Here is a 24,852-nt window from a genome sequence, read left to right on the forward strand (position 1 = left end):
ATTTTGTAATTAATATTCATAATATAATATCAATCTGTTTGCACAGGTGAACTTTGATTTGTGCACTAACAATGCTTTTTGTTATTACAATTGTATTTTCTATTAATATTATTATGCTGGGGAATGACAAGCTAAACCTAAAGAGCACCTGATTGAATAAGCTACCTTGCTTATAAATTAATGGGAACAGGGTGGAGAAAATCTAGAAATTTGGGACTATTAATTTTACTTTGGATAAGTATTTTTGGTTTGTGTTGGAATGTCCTGGAAGAAGAGAAACTTAAAAGGTTTTATTAACTGCTCAAATTTGAAAGTGCTGGAGAAACTGTAGGAATAGAGAGAGGGTAGGGCAAAATGGAGCAGAAAAATAGTGGAGTTACCAATATTTTAAAAAGTAAATTGGGTATGAATATAGCAAGAATAAAGTCAGAAACAAAGCTAACTGAAGAGTTGTATTTTAGTAAAGGATATGTTTAATTTAAGAACAGTGTTTTAAATATGTATACAACTTACCTGGGGGTCTTGTTAAAATGCCAGTTCTGATTCAGTAGCTCTGGGGTGGGGCTTGAGGTGCTTCATTTCTATCTAAGTGATTTTTATGCTTCTGGTCTAGGAACCATACTGTCTAGTAAGGGTTTAAATCATTGTTTTCTTTAAAAGCAAGTATTTGTTGTGGGTAAAATACTAAATGATTGTGAATGTTTAAGATAAAACATTAAATACTCAGTAAAAAACACTCTTGTGATAGACCATTTCAAATTATACTCTTAGCCTCCTTAGGATTTAGAGGAATAAGATTAAAAGTATTATGCAGCAATTCAATGCAGTATGAAAATTTGACTTTAATGGTAACAACAGATTCAAAAATTCATATGAATGTACATGCAAATACTATTTAAATTATTTGCTGAAAAGTTTAGGGAATATGATTATCTAGGTTAATTATTAATTAAGGAAAATGTTTTATATCTCTGAAAGCTCAAAGACTTTTTCTTTCTAATATATTAAAAGGCATAACTATAGTACTTAGTTTTATGCAGTTTTATTTTTTATTTAAAGCTATAATTTGTAACATTTATTGCTGCTTTATTGTCAGATGATATTACTATATTCTATTTTTACTGCTGTTTACTAAGGCGTTACAAAATGTTAAAATATATTTCCTAGTTTTCCTCTATGGCATTCTTGTCAGCTGCAATAAGCAATTACAAATCATATTTAAGTGTTTCTAGTTGATTCATGATCATAATATTACCCTGCATGATCTCCTATGTTTCACAAGAAGCATTCTTTGTTAAAATCTCTTTTCTTATTCTGTTATACTAGTGTACACCCATCATTGCCATCTAATCAGAAGGGGTGTGGGTGTAGGTATCTGGATATGGATGTCATGAGGCATTTAAGGAACCAGAATGTGAGATTTGAAATGCAGTGGAAATGAAGTATAGAATTGTGAAGGTCAAATGAAGCAGAACTTTAAATTGGTCATCAACATGCACATTGAAGTTAAGAATAATAGTGGAATTGGCATGTGAGGAAGAAAACCAACTCATGTCAAATGTGCCAAGATATCAAATAGACACCCAGTAGGTCTATAAAGCTCTATATTTTGGTGTCTTACTCATGAGAAAACCAAGTACAAGCACATATAACTGAAATAAGAGTTATCTACACAAATAAAAGAGTAAGATGCAAATTGACTTATCTTTGCGGTGCCCACAAGCCAATCAGGAGCGAGTATGTAAATTAACCTAACAAATATGGAGGGTTAATTTGCGTGTGCAGGTGTGGAGCAGCCAGGGCAGGAAGCTTGCATAGTTGCCATGCAACACAGGTGTTCTGCACTGTCCCAGACACTCTGGGCCTCTGGACAGCATAGAAAAGTGGGAAGACAGCTCTGGGCCAGAGCGAAGGCAATGCTGGCAGCCAGAGGAAGGAAAGCCCATTCTTACAAGAATCTTCTAGCATAAAATAGTACTTATCTTTTGATGTACTAAATACTCCTCTACTTAGTTTCAATTTTTGAAACTTTGGTCTCAGTGCATTAAATTAATTTAACAGACAATGAATGGGTTGCAGTCTATAGCCTGGAAAATATTTATCTACAAAATGGTTTATCTGGATGTTATGATCCTCAAAGATGGAATAATTTTTATGCAAGGATAGAGAGGTTAATTGTAAGCAGCAGAAACAAGAACAATGCCAACACCTTTTCTGCTTATCTTCCCTGAAGAGCTTTATTGGAGTAATCTTCTTCATGGTTTAATGGTTAACAAGTGGGGGAGGGTTTTGTATGAAGTGTTAGGTGAGAAACTTGGTGTTTGTTTACTGTGGTTTCATATCAAGAAAATTGTCAAAATTAACAAACAGCAGAAATGGGGGAAGGGTGAAGTGGAATGTGGAGTGCATTAAGTTAAATGGACATGCAAGTAGAAAAGAGAGATGGAGTAACTTTAACTTTTGACCTTAACCAAAGATGACAGAGGTATAAAGTAAGTATTTAGGCTGGTACCAAAGTTTCAAATGCAATTCTCAGAGAAAGTAATGTACTTCCTTTAAAAAATAAAATTTTAAAAATAGAAGAGACAACCCAAGAATAGTGAAAAGTGTTAATAATTTCAGGGATTCTGTTCATCATACTCTTTTTCCTTGTCTATAAATGATGTCATTTACTTCTATAATTTTTTTTATTTTGAGTCTACATAATACATTCCACTGATAGTGGAATATTATACATTGGAAACATTGTGAACAAGTAATTTTAATTATGAAGAAAATGGTTTATTAGCTCAAATATTATTAGTAGTTTCTTCATTAAATGTTCTTCAGTCACACTTGATTTGTTGTTTTTAGTTGCACGAACATGCAGCCTACTTGGTGGACAGTTTGTGGGAGAGCTCTCAAGAACTGTTGAAAGACTGGGAATGTATGACAGAGTTGCTATTAGAAGAACCTGTTCAAGGAGAGGAAGGTATAGTATTGTGACAAGTTGGTTTACATATTGTAATGGTATCTATTAATAATAATACCATTCTCTATAGCTTATATCTTAAAAATGAATGTATGCAGGAAAGCTGTGTGTCTTCTTTGCAAAAAGAAGAATTTGTCTCCTACAACAAATACGGTATTTCCTACCACCCTCCCCTCACTTCACCACTCTGTTGTCTGTCATATATTCTTTGGCTATTCTCTTTGCCTTCTTTTACCCTTCCCCCCGGCTTTGCTTTCAATTTTATTATTTGATTTTGCTGTCAATAATCCCAAAAGGGACTTCAATTAAATTTCAACCAACCTTGCCTAAGTAGATGGTTTCAAATTATAAATAACAAAGTAAATAAGTAAATAACAAAGTAAATGCCTTATGAAAACATGAGTTAGAGTAGGCAGAAGACCAGTTAAGTATCTTTTGCAGTGGTTTCTATGGGAAAGAAAAACAAAAATATAAAAGAAGATGAATTATAAAGAAGGGAAGAACCCTAGCTGGTTTGGCTCAGTGGAGAGAGCATCAGCCTGCAACGGAAGAGTCCCGGGTTTGATTGCAATGATTTTATAGGATAGGGAATGTTTGTTGATCATATGTATGTATTCTACAGCAAAATCAAATTGCTGAATAAATTTTTAGTATAATGTGAGTGCCTGGTTAACAGGTAATAGCAACGCCATAACTAAGTCATTTAACTTCACTGTGTTTCAGCTTCTTCATCTATTTAAGCCCTAGTTGGTTTGGCTCAGTGATAGGATGTCATCTTGCTGACTGAAGGGTCCCAAGTTTGCTTGTGGTCAAGGGCACATGACCGGGTTGTGGGCTCAATCCCCTGTAGGGGACATGAAGGGGGCAGCTGACCAATGATTCTCATCTTTGATGTTTCTATCTCTCTCCCTCTTCCTTCCTCTCTGAAATCAATAAAAATATATTTTAAAAGCAAACAAAACAAAAAAAAACCCTTTGATTAGCATTAAAAAAATTGTGTGATCCAGTTGATGGGTGAAATAAATGTGGATAAATGCAATTCTTGAAAGCAGGCAATCATTAACGCTTTTATAATTTTAAAATATTTTTATTGGTTGTCTTCTCTGTACTAACTATAGTATACTGAGCACTGAAATTAGTTCACTGTCCATATGGGGCTTACATTCTAGTGGGGAAGATAGCCCAAAACCAAGTAAACAGAGCTATTTCAGGAGTTTATAACTGAGGTGAATAATAGTAATAATGAATGGCCCATCTTTAGATTGAATCTTGAAAGAAAGACTTCTCTGAGGAGGCCACCTGTGAAACAAGAATCTCAGGAATGAGGGGGCTTGCCATGGAAAATGCCAAAAAAGAGCTGTCTAGATAGAGGAAAAAGCAGTTGCAGAGTATCTGAAGCCTGATGATATTTACATTCCAGGAGCTGGCGTGGTAAGCATAGTGAGCCAGTGGCACAAAATAAAAAAGAGGCCAAGGCCAGATGATATAAAGTCTTCTAGTTCATGAATGGACTTAATTTAGTTTATTCTGAGTGTAATCAGAGCCATTGAAGGATTTTAAACAGGAGAGCGATGTGGTCCAATTTGTATTTTAAGAAAAATGCCTTATGAAAACATGAGTTAGAGTAGGCAGAAGACCAGTTAAGTATCTTTTGCAGTGGTTTCTATGGGAAAGAAAAACAAAAATATAAAAGAAGATGAATTATAAAGAAGGGAAGAACCCTAGCTGGTTTGGCTCAGTGGAGAGAGCATCAGCCTGCAATGGAAGAGTCCCGGGTTTGATTACGGTCAAGGGCACATGCCCAGGTTGTGGACTTAAACCCCAGTGGGAGGGCATGCAGCAGGCAGCCAATAAATAATTCTCATCATTGATGTTTCTATCTCTCCCTTCTCTGAAATCAATAAAGATATACTGTATAAAAAAAAAAAAAGTGGCAGTACAAGGGAAGAGCCCATGGCTGAGTTTTAAAGATTATGGATGTGGGACAGAAACAGGAAGAACAAGAGCAATAAGAGCCCTAGCAAGCTCTAAAAAGGAGAGCTGATAATTGTACTCTATAGAAACCCAGTTAAGAGAGGACTCAAGAGAGCTATACTTAATAACATCACATACTGCAGAGGAGAAAAAGAACTAGATGATTTAGGTCACTGGTGACTTTTAAGCACTTCTTTTCAATGGTAGTAAGAGAATGGTGATAATCAATGGGCAAGTAGAGATGATGTACAAAGAGGTTTCCATAGATTTCAAAGTTGTATAATTATCTGATGATTTACAATATAAACAGCTGCCTATTTAATCCAGGTTTTGTATTTAGTTCTTGTCTATGGTTTAATGCTTGCTTTGCCTTTTTTTTTTTTTTTTTTTTAATCGTTGATACTATTACAGGTGCTTTCCTCATCCACTTTTGTCCACCTCCTCCCAGTCCTCACCACCCTCCCCTCACTTCACCACTCTGTTGTCTGTCATATATTCTTTGGCTATTCTCTTTGCCTTCTTTTACCCTTCCCCCCTGGCTTTGCTTTCAATTTTATTATTTGGTTTTGCTGTCAATAATCCCAAAAGGGACTTCAATTAAATTTCAACCAACCTTGCCTAAGTAGATGGTTTCAAATTATAAATAACAAAGTAAATAACAAAATTGTTGTTAATGGGCACTGGGTACAATTGTGTTATTTTTCAACACCAATGTGGAGTTTAGTATATAGAAGTAGAGGAATGTTTCCATACTTGAGATAACTTGTTCTCTCCTTGCTTTCCATAGAACTAGATTATTCCCCTAAATAAAAATAAATGCATTTAGTTCATAGACAATCTTGCCATTCTTTTAGCCTTAGCCAAATTGGAAAGTTATGAAATTCTAGAATCATAAAAATAGAAACTTAGTTGTTTTATTGAGCGGAAAGCTTTTTTATGTTATTAGGCATTAGATCAGGGAGTATAAATGGAAGAACTGAAGCTATTTTTTGTGGTTTTTCTAAAACTAAAGTTCATGTTTTTTCCTAAAGCCATAGAATCTTAAAACAAAAATGATCAAATTAGGCCCTGGCTGGGTGGCTCAATTGGTTGTAGCATCATGTAATACACCAAAAAAGTTGATTTTTCAATTCCAGGTTGGAGTGCATACAGGAGGCAACCGATTGATGTTTCTTTCCCTCACCCCCTCTCAAAATAAAAAACATATCCTCATGTTAAGATTTAAAAAAAAATGATTGAATTAGGATGTGCATACATATTCTTATATAGGATGATTTTGGTAAACAGTAAAGGAAAAGATGTAATGTCTTTGTTTGCCTTTTCATTGTTCTTGCCAAAATTTATTTTAAAATAATTAGTGTAAACTTCTAAATTTATAAGTCTTAATTTCTTTTCATTCAGTTTATACCTACTCACTCTATAATCTCCACATCTATTGGTCTTTAACAGTTAAATACACAGAGGAAAGGAGACAGAAGGGGGGGGGACAGAAAGATAAAATTAAACTATTCAAATTAGTCTCAAAATCTATCTTTAAAAATACATAGGATTGAATGCAACAGGAAAGTACAGAATCAATGTGAATAAAATGATAATGTTTTGTTAAATGACCTAAAATAAGACTTCAAAAATGAAGAGGGCTAAATTATATTTCTGACTGGAAAGATTATATAAATGTCAGCTATTCTGAATATAATGCATAATTTTCTTAAAATACCAGTCTGAATTCTACTGTGAGTTCTGTGAGGTAAAAAGGAACCAGTAAAATGATTTTTAAATTTAAAGAATTTTAATTAAACGGCAGTGTGGCATAGTGCTTAGGAGCACAGATTCTGGAGTCAGACTACATGAGTTTATAAATGTGACTACTACTAAGTGCTTTGAAAAGTTATTTAAATTTTCTGTGTGGCTCATTTTCCCCATGTGTGGAGAGTGAGGATATTAGTTCCTATCTCGGAATTATTTTGAGAATATAAAAGGTTAAGCATATAAATCACTTCAAACAGTGTCTTATGCATAGAAAATGCTTAGTCATTTGCCATTAGCATTAGAAAATTTTTAGAAAAAGAACTAGGTAAGGGAATCTTGTTCTACTAAATACTCAAATTGGGCAAATTGAGTTACATATTAAAGTATATTATAATATACTAGAGGCCTGATGCACAAAATTCATGCACGGGTAGGGCCCCTGGCCTGGCCGATGATCAGGGCCTATCTGTGGGGTGGTGACTGGGGGACCCTGCTGACACCCACCTTTGATAGCCTGGGGGCAGCTCCTACATTGAGCATCTGCCCCCTGGTGGTCAGTGCACATCTAGCAACCAGTCATTCACCGGTTGTTCGGCCATTCAGTCAGTTTGCATATTAGGCTTTTATTATATCTCTATATACAACCCTAATATGCAAATAGATCGAACAGTGGAACAACCGATTGCTATGATTTGCACTGACCAGAGGGTGTGTGCAGAATATGGTGGGCATTGGCTGTGGCGGGATGGTGGAGCAGGTGAGCAGGGGTGCCAGACCAAGACGGGGCGCCAATTGCTGTCATCGGGGCGAGTCTCTGGGGGTACTGAAAATTCTTTGCTCCCATGTACCGCATCCCACCTGGTGCTTGCATCTACTGCCAGTGCCAGCCCCACATGCACTACTGCTGGCACCAGAGCCATTGCTTACTACCTGCTGCCGATACCCCACACCTTCCCAGATTGGTCAAAGGGTGCAAGCAGTGGCTGCCAGCCCTGATCACCTCTGAGGGCTTCTCTACCTCCCCCTGTTTCTGAGGGGTGATCAGGGCAGCAGCCGCTGTTCGCACCCACTGAAGGCATCGGCCCCCTCACACCTGTTTCTGGCGCTGGCACCAAAAGCTCTATGCTGTCAGCAGGTGCAAGCGGGGCTGGCATCAGTGATGGTGGGAGCAGGGCTGCCAGCAGACGGGACCAGGCCTCGGCAGGAGGGGCCGAGCAAGGGTGTAGAGAATGGGCCAAGACGTGCCCTGTGCCCATCACAGCCTCACAGCCCATAGTTCTCAAGATGCGCAAATCCACACGGCCCCTACTGGGATTATGAAGCTGCTATAACCAAAACAGTATGGCATTGTAATAGAAATAGATACATTAATGAAACTAAAAGAACCCAGAAGTAGATCTAAGTATATATAAGAACCTAAAATATGTCAAAAGGTGATATTTAATTCAGCAAGGAAAGCTTGTTCGTTTAACAATGTTGGAGTCATAATTGTCTCTTCATCTGGTGGTAATAAACTGGCCCACACTTTATACTATCAGCAGAAATAAATTCCAGAACGTTTAAAAGTTGACAAGCAAGTGAAGGACAGTGGGGGAGGAGGAGAGAGGGAAGGCAATGAAAAAGAAAATATATTTCTATAATCTCTAGAACAAGGAGACCTTTGAAAACAGTACAAGAAACCCAGAAACTTTTTGTATGTGTATGAGATGATGAATGTTAACTAAACTTACTGTAATCATTTCACAATATATGTCAAATTATATTGTACAACTTAAACTTATACAGTGCCATATGTCAATTACATCTTAATTACTAGAAAGGATGTAAAGAAACCTAGAAGCTATTAAACAAATTGGTACAGATATAACTTTGCAAAAGTTAACTCTCTTTCTCATAAAACATACTATAGCCTGACAAGAAAAGGACAAACTGTGAGAAAAAGTTTGTATTGTTTAAAAAACAAAGTTACTATTTCTAATACACAAGAGTTTATAAAGAAGTAAGGTGACTAATAGTAGAAAATGAGCAAAGAATAAACAAAAATCTCAGGAAAAAACTAAAAATCAATGAGCAAGAATATATACTCCAGTAATTAGTAGACTAATAAGAAGGAGCAAAATAACAATGAAATAATAATTTTTCATCATTGGATTTGCAAAAATTAAAAGGCTTTATAACATTCAGTGCTGGCAGGGATCTGAGAACCAAACATTCTCATGATTGTAGTTGGAAGAGTAAATTGCAATAAACTGTCAGTATCAAGATTTTAACCTTTGACCCAGTACTCCTCTTGGGAATTTATTCTGCAGAAATCAGTTACATAAATATTTTAATATTGATATTTATTGCTGCATTGTTTATAATTATAAAAATTTATAAATTTGAGAAGGTTGACTAAATTGTGGAGCAAATTATATTATAATTTATAGATTTATAAAAGATAATTATTCATATAATTTTGCAGTGACTAGAAAGATATTCAAAATCTATTGTTAATTGAGCCCAACTAGTGTGTGTCAATGGTTGAGCATTGACCCATGAACCAGAAGTGCATGGTTCGATTCTCAGTAGGGGCAGATGCCCAGATTTTGGGCATGATCCCCAGTAGTGAGTGTGCAGGAGGTAGCCAATCTGTGATTCTTTCTCATCAATGTTTCTATCTCTCCCTCTTCCTCTCTCTGAAATCTATAAAAACATATTTTTAAAAATTTTATTGTTAATATCAAATGTATACATAATACAGCATGATCTTTTTTTATTAATGACTTCAGAGAGGAAGGGAGAGGGAAAGAGAGATAAAAACCTCAATTATGAGAAAGAATTATTGATTGGCTGCCTCCTGCATGCCCCTACTAGGGATCGAGCTCGCAACCCAGGCATATGTCCTTGACCGGAATCGAACCAGGACCCATCAATCTGTAGGCCAATGCTCTGTCCACTGAACCAAACCGTCTAGGGCAGCATGATCTCTTTTATTAAAAAAAAAAAAAAAAAAAAAAAAAAAAAAAAAAAAAAAGACAGCTTGCCTTAACTGGGTGATTCAGTTGATTGGAGCATCAACCTATACACCAAAATGTTTCAAGTTCAATTCCTGGTCAGGGATATACCGAGGTTGCATGTTTGATCCTCAACCACGGCACTCATGCGGGAGTCAACCAAGCAATGTTACTCTCTTTTTTCTTCTCTAAAAATCAATAAAAACATCCTCAGATGAGCTTTCAAATGATGTATAAGGAAATATAGTAAAATTCAGCTTAACTCAGGAGCATAGTAATAGAAGATACTAGTATTAGAAAAGATCAGCGTTGACCCTCTTTTTCTTTATATATAATGTCCCCCAAAATATATATATACACATTAACTGCCAGTAGCTCAATTTTGAAAATAAAATGTATTTTAATAAATATTGACTTGATAATTATTCAAAGTGTGTGTATACATTTTAGGGGGACACCCTATATTTCTTGCTTAACTTCAAAAAATAACAAAATACAGATCTTAAGTATTTAAAATAATCAGTAATGGAATATATTCACAGTTTTTAAAAATTGTTTTAAATTTTATGTGCATTTTTATTATAAATCTCATGCTAATGTATTTTGTTTAACCTTAGCAATGTCTGACCGTCAAGAGAGTGCGCTAATAGAGCTAATGGTTTGTACAATCCGTCAAGCTGCTGAGGCACATCCTCCTGTGGGAAGGGGTACTGGCAAGAGAGTAAGTTATATTAGTAATAAATCTACAAAAAAGATTTTAATGTAATTAACTATCTTAAGTATTTGAAAATTTTATTGGTATATGTATCTCTAAAAACATGATGTTTTTTAAATGATACATGCTGTGGTATTTCATCTTCAAAAATAGATTTTTTCCTTCTATGCTGCTTTAGCACCTATACCTGCTGCTTCTAGTCTAGTGCTTCTAAGAAATTTTGCATCTATATCTGTTAAAAGTGCAAGGCAAGCTGCCTAGTTTGTATGCTCTTCCATTTAGCAACTAATCTTCAGATAGTTATGTTCTTCATGCCTTTATTTCCTCAGCTGTAATATGGGAGTTAATAATGCAGGTTTTATTGGTATTATATTAAAGATAAATTGAGATAATCACAGATGGGAAGATTATCTGAAGAGGTAGACAATTTCTCTGTGCAAAAAAACAACAGAAGTATAAAACTGGAAAAATTGTTTTAAAAAAACACACAACACATCAGGAATCTGGGGCTTCACTGAAGTTTAAAAAACAACAGCAACAACAATTTGAGAAACATTTTTCTTGAAAAAATGCTGAAGCTTCTGTAAAAGCAGAGTTTTCTTGCCAGGTGTTATATACAGTATACACACATCCCTTAAGTTTGATGAGATCTGTAGTTTTACCAGAGTGGTACTGTATACAAAAACCAACAGCTTTTAAGGAACTAGTGGGAAAAATTCCTTTGTCAGCTAGAAATGGCAACTTGGTAGAAACAAGTAGGAATACCCACATATTTGATATTCAGAGGTTGTGTTCGCAGTTGATAAGAACAATGAACAAGCCAAGAATCTAACTTAAAAAAATCTTGGAAATGAGAAGTCCATAAAAGGATTAGATAAGCTCTCCACACATCCTTGGATGACTGGGAAATCTGAGAGACCCTGACCTAAAATAAATGTCAAGCCAAACTTTGACTATGTTCTTATACCCACAAAAAGATCAAGTCTCATAAGGAAGAGGCCGTATAGATTTGAGGTATTTGAGCACAACCTTTGCCCAAATCATTGACCAGTAATCTATTGAAAATCAGAGGGGACTCCTAGGAAGATAGGCTAAAAAAACCAGTAAGAATAAAAATTTCAGGCAGGGGCCACTCATCATAGGAGAGGATAGTTACACAATTTAAAGGTTACTTAATTTTTAAATGAAATTTTAAAAATTGAATTAATATATAGTGTCTATTATCCAGATATGTCTACTTTTCTAGAAAAATTATAGCCAAAGAAGCAGTAAAATGTGGCCATACTAGGGGGGAAAGCAAGAGATATATAAAAACATGCTCAAGTCACTATTCCGAGAGATGCAAATCAAAATAAGAAGGTACCATCTCACACCTGTCAGAATGGCTGTCATCAACAAATGGCAAGTGCTGGCGAAGATGCAGAGAAAAAGAAACCCTCATGCACTGCTGGTGGGAATGCAGACTGGTGCAGCCACTGTGGAGAACAGTATGGAGTTTCCTCAAAAAACTAAAAATGGAACTCTCATTTGACCCAGTGATCCCACTTCTAGGAATATATCCCAAGAAATTATAATAGAAACCAATCAGAAAAGGATATATGCACCCCTATGTTCATAACAGCACAATCTACCATAGCTAAGATTTGGAAACAGCCTAAGTGCCCATTAGCAGATGAGTGGATTAAATGGGTACATCTATACAGTGAAATATTACGCTGTGATAAAAATGAAGGAACTTTTACCATCTGCAACAGCATGGATGGAACTGGAGAGCATATGTTAAGATAAATAATCTAGTCAGAGAAAGATAAATATCACATCTCATTTATGGAATATAATGAACAATATAAACTAATGAACAAAAACACATTCAGAGGCAGAGAAGCATTGATCAGACCGTCAAACCTCAGAGGAAAGGTAGGATGGGGGTAAAAGGGAGAGATCTACCAAAGACTTGTATGGATGCATATAAGCCTAACCAATGGACACAGACCCCAGGGGTGTGAGGACATGAGTGGAGGGATGGGAGGACAATGAGGGGATAAGGACACATATGTAATACCTTAATCAATATATATATATATCCCATCCTGGAAAAAATAAAAAGCATCAGTGGAATACTATGCTGCTATAAAAAGGAAGGAGCTCCTATCATTTGCAACAACATGGATGGTCCTAGGAGAGCATTATGCTAAGTGAAATAAGTCAGAGAAAGATAAATATCACATAATCTCACTAATTTGTGGAATATAATGAACAACGCAAACTGATGAACAAAAACAGATCAGAGACAAAGAAGCATTGATAAGACCATCAAAGCTCAGGGAAGGCCTGGGAGGGTGGGGAGTAGGAGGGAAAATTAACCAAAGGACTTGTATGCATGCATAGAAGCCTAATCAATGGACACAGACACTAGGGGGATGAGGGCAGCAGCAGGTGGGGGCAGAGGGGCAATGGGGGAATAAGGACACTATGTAATACATTAATCAATAAAGAAAAAAAAATTTTTTAAGTAAGAAAAAAAATGGCTTCTCAGTAGGTCCAATTTTTTAAAATGTATCAGCTCAGTAAGAGATTTGAAATGAAATAAACGATATAGAGATGGATTAATAACCAATTATTCATTCTGAAGAACAAAGGAAAAATGATTGAACATAAATGAACAGAGCCTCAGAAATGTGTGAAACATAAATGCATCCGATTTGTGTAATGAGGTCTCAGAAAGAAAGACAGGAAGTAAAAACATTTGAAGAAATAATTGCCAGAAACTTCATGAATTTAATGAGAAATAGTAATGCACATATCAAAGAAGCTTAACAAAACTAATAGAATACACATAAAATATTCCACTTCTAGGCACAGTATAGTCACACTGTTGAAAGCCAAAGACAAAACTTGAAGGTAACAGTAGAAAATTCAGGTAGAGAGGGCAACAGCAATAAATTAGCAGTTGATTTCTTTTCAGAAACTGGATGCCAGAAAACATAGAATGTATTAATATTTAACATAGGGGAGATCACTGTTAACATATTGAGATTAAAACTCTAGAAAAATTAGAGGTGAGGGTGTCAAGTGGAGAAAAGGAAACATGTAAAACCTTAGACAATAAAAAAATAAAAGTAAAAAATAAAACTCTAGAAAAATTATTTTTCCATTGGCTCCAGTATTTTTCTCTTCATAACTAGTTTTATGGAAATGTCTTTGTTTTCATTTAATTTGAATAATTTGTCTAAACTTTAATGATTCTTAAATAAGGAGCTAATTAATAGAGTACCGGTGAATGTTGACTAGAAATTTGCATAAAACTAGATGTCTTTATTTTCATAGTTTGTAAAGCTCCTCTCAAAATTTTCAATTACATTATCTGTTAGTGCTTCATCATTCTGTCTAATGTTGTAGATTTATAAATTAGTACATAACACTTATTCTGTGCCCATTTGAATTTATTTCTAGGTGCTAACTGCCAAAGAAAGGAAAACTCAAATTGACGATAGGAACAAATTGACTGAGCATTTTATTATCACACTTCCTATGTTGTTATCAAAGGTACAACTTTTTTACACTTTTTTAATATATCACAGAGTTTACTTATTACACTATAAAAGTGGTTACTTTTCTATTTTTTCTTCCTTCTAGTATTCTGCAGATGCAGAGAAAGTAGCAAACTTGCTACAAATCCCACAGTATTTTGATCTAGAAATTTATAGCACAGGTAGAATGGAAAAGGTAAGACACTATGAAATTAAAATTCTGCTATTGTATTGAGTTTTATTAACTAGAATATTTTAATTATATGTGATCATATAGACTTATTTGTTATTTGGCAGATGCTTATTTTTGTTTTACCTACTTATCATAGTTGCATGTTTTTTTCCCTCCTTAGCATCTGGATGCTTTATTAAAACAGATTAAGTTTGTTGTGGAGAAACATGTAGAATCAGATGTTCTAGAAGCCTGCAGTAAAACCTATAGCATTTTATGCAGTGAAGAGTATACCATCCAGAATAGAGTTGACATAGCTCGAAGCCAGCTGATTGATGAGTTTGTAGATCGATTCAATCATTCTGTGGAAGATCTATTGCAAGAGGTATGTTTTAAAGTTAATGTGAAATATAATAATTTTGGCTAATAATTATTAAAGGTAGCTGAGTGTATAAATTGTTTCCATTTTAAATAAAATTTAGTCCAATTCTCTACACCTTTCAGAACTTAGCAGTATTAGTATTATTGTAATTGTTCATCCTATAAAGATCAGCCTTTGTTATACTTTTTTTATAAAAGATTTTTAATTTATTTTTATTGAAGAGAGAGGAAGAGAGAGAAACCTTGATGTGAGAGGGAAACATGGATCTGCTGCCTCCTGCTTGTCTCCTACCAGAGATCAAGCCCAAACCAAGGCATGTACCCTGGCCAGGAATCAAACCAACTGAGCCACACTGGCCAGGGCTGTTATACTTTATTTTTTAAATTTGTTTCACAAGATATATATATTTTATATATATATATATATATATATATATATATATATATATATATATATATATATAAAAAATATGTGTGTGTGTGTGTGTGTATTGTTTGTTTGTTTTTTGAGAAAAACCTTAAGTCCTGGCCTTTTTTTTTCTCCCCCCTTTTCTTTCTTTAATGCTCTCTTCATACATTTTAAAGACTATTTTTATTGCTATCAGAGAGGCAGGGAGAGAGAGATAAAAACATCATTAATGAGAGATAATTATTTATCAGCTGCCTCTTGCACACCCCCTACTGGGGATCAAGCCCACAGCCCAGGCATGTGCCTGATCAGGAATAGAATCATGACCTCCTGGTTCATTGGTCAATATTCAACTACTGAGTCATGCCAGCAGGACAAGGAATGACTTTTCTTAAATCTTTTTTTTTTTTTAATTTTCTATTCCTGGAATCTAATTTGCATTTTAATATTACTTTATGATATGCTAATGCATAGAAAATTAAAATTATGTGCTTATGAGGGATGGCTGATTACTAGTGGCATGCCCAAGATAGCAGGAAGCTTCTCCAACTGGTTGTTTTTGTAATTATTTCTGTAATTATCAAATCCTATCTTTTTTCTCCAATCTGAATAAGGCAATCTTGAAACCTCACAGCTTTCTATGCTCTGATATCCAAGCTGATGATCTTAATCCAAGTAAACTACAATATATCCCCCTACTTTTAATTTTAAATTTTAAAAAAATTTAATCATATTTTATTATGTATTGTGATTTGTCTCTCACTGTTGGGATTAGGGGTATCTTTCATTTTTTTATTTTGTTTTATTTGTGTTTTGTTATTTACCAACAGTGAATATGTATTTTTTATATAATAATAACAATTTTTATTTAAGCAGTAAGTATTAATAAACTTTCAGGTGAATTTGAGGATACATAAAGGTGTGGTAATAAGGTAATGTCTACTTTTTATTTATAGGGAGAAGAAGCTGATGATGATGATATTTACAACGTGCTTTCTACATTAAAGCGGTTAACCTCTTTTCACAAGTATGTGATTTCATTGGAAGTAGATTCAGTGAAAAGCAGATTAGTCAACATAAACCAGACTGATCATATTTGTAATGTTTAACATTCATATAACAGTGGGAAATTTTAAAGGAAATATCAAGGTGTTGTAAAGTTTTTCTTTATTATTCTAATTTTCTTCAGATAAATTATGGGGTTTTATTTTAATACTAGAGGACTGGTACATGAAATTTGTGCAAGAGTAGGTCTTCCTTCCCCTGGCTGCTGGCCCCCAAGACCCAGGCCTCCCTCACAGAGGGAGGCCCTGCCCATCTGCAGCCTGCTGATTGTTGGCCTGGGCCTCCCTCTGCAGGGCGATCATGGGGTGATGACCGGGCCCTGACCAATCACATCACATCTGCCTTGGCTGGCCTGGTGCCAGTGGGTGTCATAGTGTGGTCCCAGATGGTCATTGTCATTCTGCTGTTTGGCCTTTTGGTCAATTTGCATATTATGCTTTTATTATATAGGATGGTTATTAAGGAGTAAGATTTATCATACCTTATAATAAATGCACGCTGTAAAGGTTTAAGTTAATTGTATTTTTAACAAATTTGATGAGTTTATTCTATAAACTAGCATTTCTGAAGTATTTCAATGGATAGTTTTTTAAAGTCTTACTAAAAAATGTTTTGGGGAAAGCCATGAAAGTTATTTCTGTGAGCTTTTATTTCTGAATTGTTCTTGTTTTTTTATGTAGACAGAACAGTTGAATTTGAAGAAGGGCAAAAGGCTTGTTCAAGGAAATAAGTGTCATTTTCAAATTGTAATTTGCATGTCCCTTATTGTAAGACACGCTTATCTTCTCTAAAGAAAGGAAAATAGAGAACTTCGTTGTCAAAAGAATATTTAGGTGTAGGCCTACATCAGTAAATAATTCAGATTTTAAAGCATTGTCCAAAATCTAAGCTTTTTCTTTATATACAATACATTCGATATTTCATGGAGACACAAACTTAATTTTAAAAATATTTAGATGTATGAAAATAAAAGTTGACAGCCAATTATCTACTATTTTTAGTAGTAGAGCTCATGACGATTTAAAACGTCAGCATTATCTCATTCAAAACTCCTCAGCCCATGCAAATAACTACACTAAAGTTATTGGGCTTTGTCATATTTTCTTTCCCCTGGTTTTATCAAATCGTTTTTGAAATACATTTGCTTAATTCTGTGTGATCTCAGGATTTGTTTAAATGTATTTTAAAATATGTATTTTAAATAAGAGAAAGAGCTATGGAATATCAGCTTAGGTTGACCATGTTGAAGTAATCTTCACTTAAACGTGTGAAGGTTGTTTGTTTTTTATTATGGTACTAGAGGTCTGATGCATGAAATTGGTGCAAAGGCCTCAGCTCCCCCTCTCCCCCCCCCAGTGGCTGCTTTGGCCTCCGCCCACCAAGGTGGCTGCAGGTCTCTGCCTCTGTCCCTGCCCACCTATCGCAGCAGCCACCAGCCTCTGCCTCGGCCATGCCCGCTGCGGCTTCGTCCAGAAGGGCATCCGGTCTAATTAGCATATTAAGCTTTTATTATTATAGATAGTTTTGTTTTATTTTAGAATGTGTAAAGTTTTGTTATTACTGATTTCTTTTAATGAATTCCTAATATCATCTTGAGCTCTCTCTACCTCTTTATTTCCCCCTCTCAGTTCCCTCTTTTTTCTTTCTTAAGTAAGAGCACTCGAATATTTCCTTTATGATTCTTTTTCAACTCTACAAGAAAATGAAGTTATTTTATTTTAAGTCATTTTATTTAAAATTCATACTAGAATAAAATTAATAAATTTTGTTTATTTTAGTGCTCATGATCTCACAAAATGGGATCTGTTTGGTAATTGCTACAGATTATTGAAGACTGGAATTGAACATGGAGCTATGCCAGAACAGGTGGGTGTTTATTAATCTTCCTTCTATCTCATTTCAGAAAGCTAAGGATTTTTGCAATCACACAGGATTATCAAAAGCCTTTCATAGAAAGTAGATGATAATTCTTTAATATAGCCACCTTCTTTGAGAATTCTTGCCATAGCGATTAAATGTTACTGATAGATATGTCTTCGGGTTTAAGCAGAATAAAATAGGAAACATTTGCTGTAATGTTCTCAAAACTTTTATGTTAAGGTAAGCATTTTTAGGATCACATCCAGATTTCTTTGTCATGGTAAGATGACCATATTATTGTCCACATAAGTGTTCTTTTAAAAGTGAAATGGGATCGCTTCTCGGCCTTTTGGATAAGATCAAGTGTAGTATCTGTTCTTATCAGTTTAAAAGTGAAAAGGGGTACTATTAATTACTCTAAGATAAGCATTAGCCAGATCGTTACCCTCCAATAAGGTCCTTTGTGATTTGGTTTCTACTGATTTAGACCTCTTTCTTGCTTTCTTTTATTTATTTATATTTTTAGAGAAAGAGCTGGGGGGAAGATGGGGGAGAGAGATGGAGCCACAGACATGATTTGTTGTTCCACTTATTTATGCATTCACTGGTTGCTTCTTGTAGTGCTCTGACTGGAGATGGAATCTGCAACCATGGCATATCTGGACAACACTTTTAACCAACTGAGCTACCCGGCCAGGGCTAATCTAGTCTTAGTTTATGCTTACACTTATACTCTATGAAACTTTTCACAGTTTATCAAAGAAGCTTCCTTTGAAATTTCTATTTCTTCACTTATGTTTTCTTTTATTACCAGATTAAAACTTGTATCTTTCTTTAAAGATTTAGTGATTTTTTGTCTTCTCTAGAATGTTTTTCCTAACCATTATCACTTCCTATTCCTGGCTAATATGTGAGTTCCTCTTCTCTCCCCTCAACACATTTCCCTATGTGTGTATTCTTTTATCAGACCAATTATTAAATTATTATAACTGTTACTAATTTGTCTTTTTCAGTTGATTCTTCTCTGAGATGAGAAAATATGTTTATTTTTAAGCCCCTGTGTCTAGCAATAGGCTTAGAAAATGAATAAATAGCTGTTTTAACAACAGAGTTCAGACAGTGAACATTTGGTAATAGTGTCTTTTTTTCCCAAATGGTTATCATTTAAAATTTTTATACATTTATGCCTCTAAGATGATGTATTTCTTTTCTTTTTTTTTTCTTTTCTTTTTTTTACCAAATATTATTTTATAGATGCTCTTTAATTTTGTAAAACTTTTGGACTATAAGCTATGAAAAATATTGTAATATATAAACTGTACAATTGTAAATTATATCTCATTTGTTTGAATTTTTTTATTTGATACAGATAGTTGTACAGGCATTGCAGTGTTCCCATTACTCGATTCTTTGGCAGTTGGTGAAAATTACTGATGGTTCTCCTTCCAAAGTAAGTAAGAGTTTCTGTAGGCAGAAGGGTTATTACTAAAATAAAATAATCTCCATTCATTTATATTTAATACGTTATTGTTATAAATTATAGCAAATTATCATCTTGACAAAATATAAAATAATTTTCTTGTTATCAATTTTTGCTTTATCCTATGAGTAAGTATATTTTATCTCTTTGGAAATAACCAGTCTTCAAGCAATAGATAAATACTTTATTTGTACAAAAGTTAAAATTTTTATAGGAAATAACCATTAAAAAAATAGAGTAATATTGGGAGATAATAGTATGCAGCTTTCAGTTCTGGCTGGCATCATGGAACCTTGGGACTCAAACTAAGTAACACTCTTATTAAAAACAACTCAAATTGTTAGATAATTTTTTTTAGCTTCTAATTTTTGACTGACCATGTAAAACAAAAAGGGAAATACAAACCAGATATTAAATGAAACTAGGATTCAAGAGAGTCAGCAAAGCAACTGAAGCCTACTTAACCTTAAGGATCTTTTCTAATCTAGACAAATTGTAAGGCCCTCCCAAGGTGTAATGTCTTATAGGTAACACACCTCCCTATAAATTTGGGATCCTAAAGAGTTGCTCCCAGCTCAAGGGTAAATTAGAAATAAATTCACCCCAGCTCCATGAATGGAGAAATACAAGGAAAACAGTTTGTCTTAAATTTGTCACTGATTAAAAGGAAGAAAACAGGTGTCCCAGGAAGATCTATAACCATGACTGGCTTTCATATAGGTTTTCACCCTAAAATTATACTACTTCAGTGGTCCATTAAAAAATAAAAAATGAGAGTTTGATTTTAAAAGTCTATATCACTTTTGAAATGAGAGCAGCTTGAACATAGGAGTTTAAACACTTGATAAAGAATCAAATAGTCCTAACCGGTTTGGCTTAGTGGGTGGAGCATCTGTCTGCAGGCTGAAGGATCCCAGGTTCGATTCCGGTCAAGGGCATGTTACCTTGGTTGCAGGCACATCCCTAATGGAATGTGTGCAGGCGGCAACTGGTCAATGTTTATGACTTATCTGTTTCCCTTCCTCTCTATAAAGAGTCAATAAAATATATTTTATTTAAAAAAGAATCAAATAAAAATATTAGGATGTTGCCGAAAACGGTTTGGCTCAGTGGATAGAGTGTCGGCTTGCAGACTGAAAGGTCCCGGGTTCACTTCCGGTCAAGGGCATGTACCCTGGTTGCAGGCACATCCCCAGTAGAGAGTGTGCAGGAGGCAGCTGATCGATGTTTCTCTCTCATTGATGTTTCTAACTATCCCTTTCTCTTCCTCTCTGTAAAAAGTCAGTAAAATATATATATTTTTTAAAAATAGGATGTTCACATAGCCTCATCTTAAAACAGAAGCTGCTAAGCCAATAAAGTAGTTCAATAATACATTACTATACAGAATGAATAACTTGATATAGAGCATTCTTTTCTCAGAGAAAGATTTTGTTTTACCCTTCTGATTAAAAATTTGAGGAATTTGCTGCCTTTGGAAAGTAATTGGAGTTTTTGTTCTTAATTAGAAGAGCGATATATTGGTTAGCTTCCTGGTTGTTTTTATTTTATTTTATTGACAATTTAGTCTTGATAAGCCAAAACTGAAATTAACCTCTTGTAGTAACCAAAACCACTTGAAAATTGCATTACATCCTCATGTTTTTAAAAATGTTCTTTAATATGGTAAAATTAACAGAGATTGAATATATGTAATTATATATTCAATGTAATTACATAAAAATATATAAATATATTAAATTTTAATAACAAGAGTTTATTATATGTTACAATTAACTTTTTTTCTAATTTATTCTCGTTAGTTTTGTATTCTTATTTTTCCACTGAGGTAATTTTGGTTATCTGAGGCACAGATTTTCTGATTGTCATTGCAAGGAGGTCAATGCAGATTTTTGTGGCCAGCACTGATTTCTTTTATGCTAGAAAGAATGATACAGCATCTTTTTTTTATTTTTTATTTTAATAATCCTTACTTGAGGGTATTTTCCCATTGATTTTTAGACAGTGGGAGAGACAGAAACACCGATGTAAAAGAGACACATTGATCAGTTGCCTCCCGCATAATACCACCAGGGCCGGGAGCTTGCAACCGAGGTGCGTGCCCTTAACCGGAATCAAACCCCAGGACCCTTTAGTCCACAGGCTGACACTTTTATCCATTGAGCAAAACCAGCTAGGGTGCTATAGCATCTTTTAGGTGTTTTCATTATTCAGTTGATTTCTATTTATATTTTTTATTCATTTATATTATAAGTGAATCTTACATAGGTATCTCTCAAGTTCTTTCTTCCCACTTTGAAGTTGTTGGTAATTTTTCATTCAAAATATATTTAGTAATTATTATGTTCAGTTGTGTATATAAAGTGGTTTTCTAAGTGATAATTTTAAAAAGCATGAATCTTCAAGATACATGCAAACTTAAAAAAATTAATCTTTCATTGCTAAGATTCTCTTAAAACAATTATTTTAATGACTCATATTTTACTAGATTAGGAATTTTCAAGCTTTCTATATAGGATATCTTTTAAAATTTAATAAGCTTTGTACACATATAATTTATATTACTAACATCCCAATTGATAAATTATTAACAACTATAGTTCTAGCCGAGGATTACTATGCAAATAATCTTGAGGCAAGTCACTTAAATATATTAGACACAGACAACAGCATAGTGATAGCCAAAGGAAAAGGGGAATGGGGTTAGGTGGAAGAGAGCAAAGGGATGATAAATTAGGACAGAAAGAGACTTTAGTTTGGGTGATGTTTTACTATTTTTAAATATATATATTTTATTGATTTTTTACAGAGAGGAAGAGAGAGGGATAGATAGTTAGAAACATCGATGAGAGAGAATCATCGACCAGCTGCCTCTTGCACACCCCCTACCAGGATGTGCCTGCAACCAATGCACATGCCCTTGACCGGAATCGAACCTGGGACCCTTCAGTCCGCAGACCAACGCTCTACCACTGAGTCAAACCGGTTTTGGCATGTTTTACTATTTTTTAATATATATTTTTATTGATTTCAGAGGAAGAGAGAGGGAGAGAGAAATAGAAACATCAATGATGAGAGAGAACCATCCATCGGCTGCCTCCTGCATGCCCCCTACTGGGGATCAAACCAGCAACCTGGGCATATGCCCTGACTGGGAATCAAACTGTTAGCTCCTGGTTTGGAGGTCATTTTGTAAATCATTTTAATATAAATGCTCTGAAGTAATTAAATCTTTATCTTTAAAGTAGATATTACCATAGTCTTATTTTATAGATAAGGAATCTGATTACTTAGAAAATTGGGCTTGCCTAAAATTACAATTTTTTTGAATCTCAATCTAGTTGTTTTTCTGTTAACATTCTTTAAATTCTTGTATTATTAAGCTTTTAATACAACTTGTTCTAGAGAATTTTATTGTGGCTTTTTAACAAATTATTTTCTAAAGGCTGGCATGTTGGTTGACTCCTCACTAAATACAAATGTCTGTTAATCAGTTGGGTATTAAAAATGATGTCATATAGCTTTTTTTTTTCTTTTTCATCATTCTGTATCTATAAAAGCATTTGAATGAGAAGTTATCATGGTTTTAAATGGCTTATTTTGTAATACCAGTGGTTAAAGTTAAAATATATGGAGGACTTTGGTAATGATGCACCTAAAACATTTTCCCCCTGTTTTCTAAAATTTAAAAGTAATTCAGTAGGCTCTTGGGATCTAAATATTTAATGTGTAATGTTGATCATTTATAGATAACTTGAAAATCTTCCTCCATTAATTAATATTTCTGTTGTTGAATAAGTATTTCAAGCATGTCAAACTCAAAGGTTAACATGGGGCAAATAAACAAGTTTAAGTTTATGTGGGCCGCAAAAAAACAAAAGCTTCGATTTTCATAGAAACATAGGTTTATTTCAATAGAGACATGCTGAATACAAAAGGCTGAAGTAAATGAGTAATCATTAACATAAAATAAGAGAACATTTTAATAAAAATATTTTTTCTTGAACATTAACTTATCAGACACTGAATAATTGCACAAACCAATAAATGTGTAATGCAAATGAACCTATTTTTCTTGTTCTCCGAAAGTGAAATATGTCCTGTTGTGCACACCAAACATGTCGTCAGTCCAAGACTAATAATGGGGCAATCGGCTACTAAAATATTCACTGCTAGTATTAGTGGAAAGAAATAGTGCATCTGTGCTTAAGGTGCATAAGGGAAACAAATGCAACACAATTATAGTAATCAGTCATTAGCGAACGTTGTAGTTTGTTATTAATAATAACAGGATATTGTAAAAATGAAGTTACAAAAATTTTTATTAAAATGTTTCTTATATATTGTTATATTGGCTAGGCTGAAAAAATATTCATTGTGTGCTGCATGCAGCCTGGGGCCCATGAATTTGACATGCTTGAAGTATCCTAATAGGGGTGTCAAACTCAATCAGAGAAGGGGCCAAAATCTAAAATCCAGCCTAAATCGCGGGCCAAATGGTTTACTGAACAGTCATAAACTGTCATTGTGATGGAAACGTAGCGGAGTGCAGTGATGACAGCGCAGTGCGGGCCACATTGCAAGGCCTGGCGGGACGGATTTGGCCCGCGGGCCTTGTGTTTGACACATGTGCGATATAATAAAAGGGTAATATGCAAATCGACCAAGCAGTAGAATGAGCAGTCGCTATGATGCGCACTGACCACCAGGGGGAGCTGCCACAGGGGGAATGCCGCTTAGCCAGAAGCAGGGCTCACGCTGTGGCAGTGCTAAGGCTGTCCAACTGACAGGTTAGGCCCACTCCCCGTGGTCAGTCGGGGGTTGCGAGAGGGCACAGGCCAGGCTGAGAGACGCACAGCCCCAGCCCCCAGCCACGAGTGCACGAATTTCATGCACCGGGTTTCTAGTTATGTTAATAATATGGAATGAGCCATTTAGCTAGTGAAGGAGCTAGCCAGCTGACCACTATGTTTTTCTCTACTCATTAGTACATTCATAGAAACTCCTTTACCGCTAAATCTTTGAAGAGGTCATTTGCATCTTTAATTAATAAATTATATGTGTTAGTTTTTGGTGTAAAATGTAAGGTAAAGTGCTTTTCATAAAGTTGGGCTTTCTTACTTGAGTACATGTTCATTGTTAAAATAAAATAAATTATCTTAATTTTACCACCTGAGGGTAACCACTGTTAATATTTTGGTATGTTTTCTTTTAGTTTTTTTTCTTACAGATTTTTTAATCTTATTGAAATCATCATAAAATTTATAATTTTATGTCTCCTCTTAGTTAACATGGGATTTCCTCCAGTTATTAAAAGAAATGTCGATAGATATTTTTTTTCTGTATGCATTAGTCTTTCATATAGCTATACCATAATTAATTTTACCATACCACCCTACTCTCTTGGATGTTTAGGTTGTAAACATTTTAACTAAGAAACATTTTAACATAATAAAATTAATGAATGCCATGATTGGCATTTTGGTGCAAAAGCTTGTTCTGTGTTTTAAATTGTTTTATAGCCTTAGAAATGGAATTGCTGGGTCAAAG

General features: G+C 34.6%; 1 protein-coding gene and 1 pseudogene across 6 annotated transcripts in view; both read left to right on the forward strand.

Moving 5' to 3' along the window:
- The window catches only part of STAG1 (stromal antigen 1), a 250,216-nt gene that overhangs the window by 188,566 nt on the left and 36,798 nt on the right, over positions 1-24,852 (forward strand). For 5 of the 6 annotated variants that reach the window (XM_036431365.2, XM_036431364.2, XM_036431363.2 and 2 more), the window contains 8 exons: positions 2,854-2,971; positions 10,308-10,411; positions 13,859-13,951; positions 14,042-14,131; positions 14,289-14,492; positions 15,854-15,924; positions 17,741-17,828; positions 19,192-19,272. In XM_036431365.2, coding sequence (XP_036287258.1) covers positions 2,854-2,971; positions 10,308-10,411; positions 13,859-13,951; positions 14,042-14,131; positions 14,289-14,492; positions 15,854-15,924; positions 17,741-17,828; positions 19,192-19,272 — 849 coding nt within the window. The remainder of the gene's footprint in view (positions 1-2,853; positions 2,972-10,307; positions 10,412-13,858; positions 13,952-14,041; positions 14,132-14,288; positions 14,493-15,853; positions 15,925-17,740; positions 17,829-19,191; positions 19,273-24,852) is intronic. The other variant, XM_036431366.2, reaches the window with a different exon arrangement.
- LOC118715825 lies at positions 18,156-18,272 on the forward strand (annotated as a pseudogene).

The sequence above is a fragment of the Pipistrellus kuhlii genome, unplaced genomic scaffold, assembly GCF_014108245.1.
Source record: "Pipistrellus kuhlii isolate mPipKuh1 unplaced genomic scaffold, mPipKuh1.p scaffold_m20_p_11, whole genome shotgun sequence".
NCBI classification, from domain to species: domain Eukaryota; kingdom Metazoa; phylum Chordata; class Mammalia; order Chiroptera; family Vespertilionidae; genus Pipistrellus; species Pipistrellus kuhlii.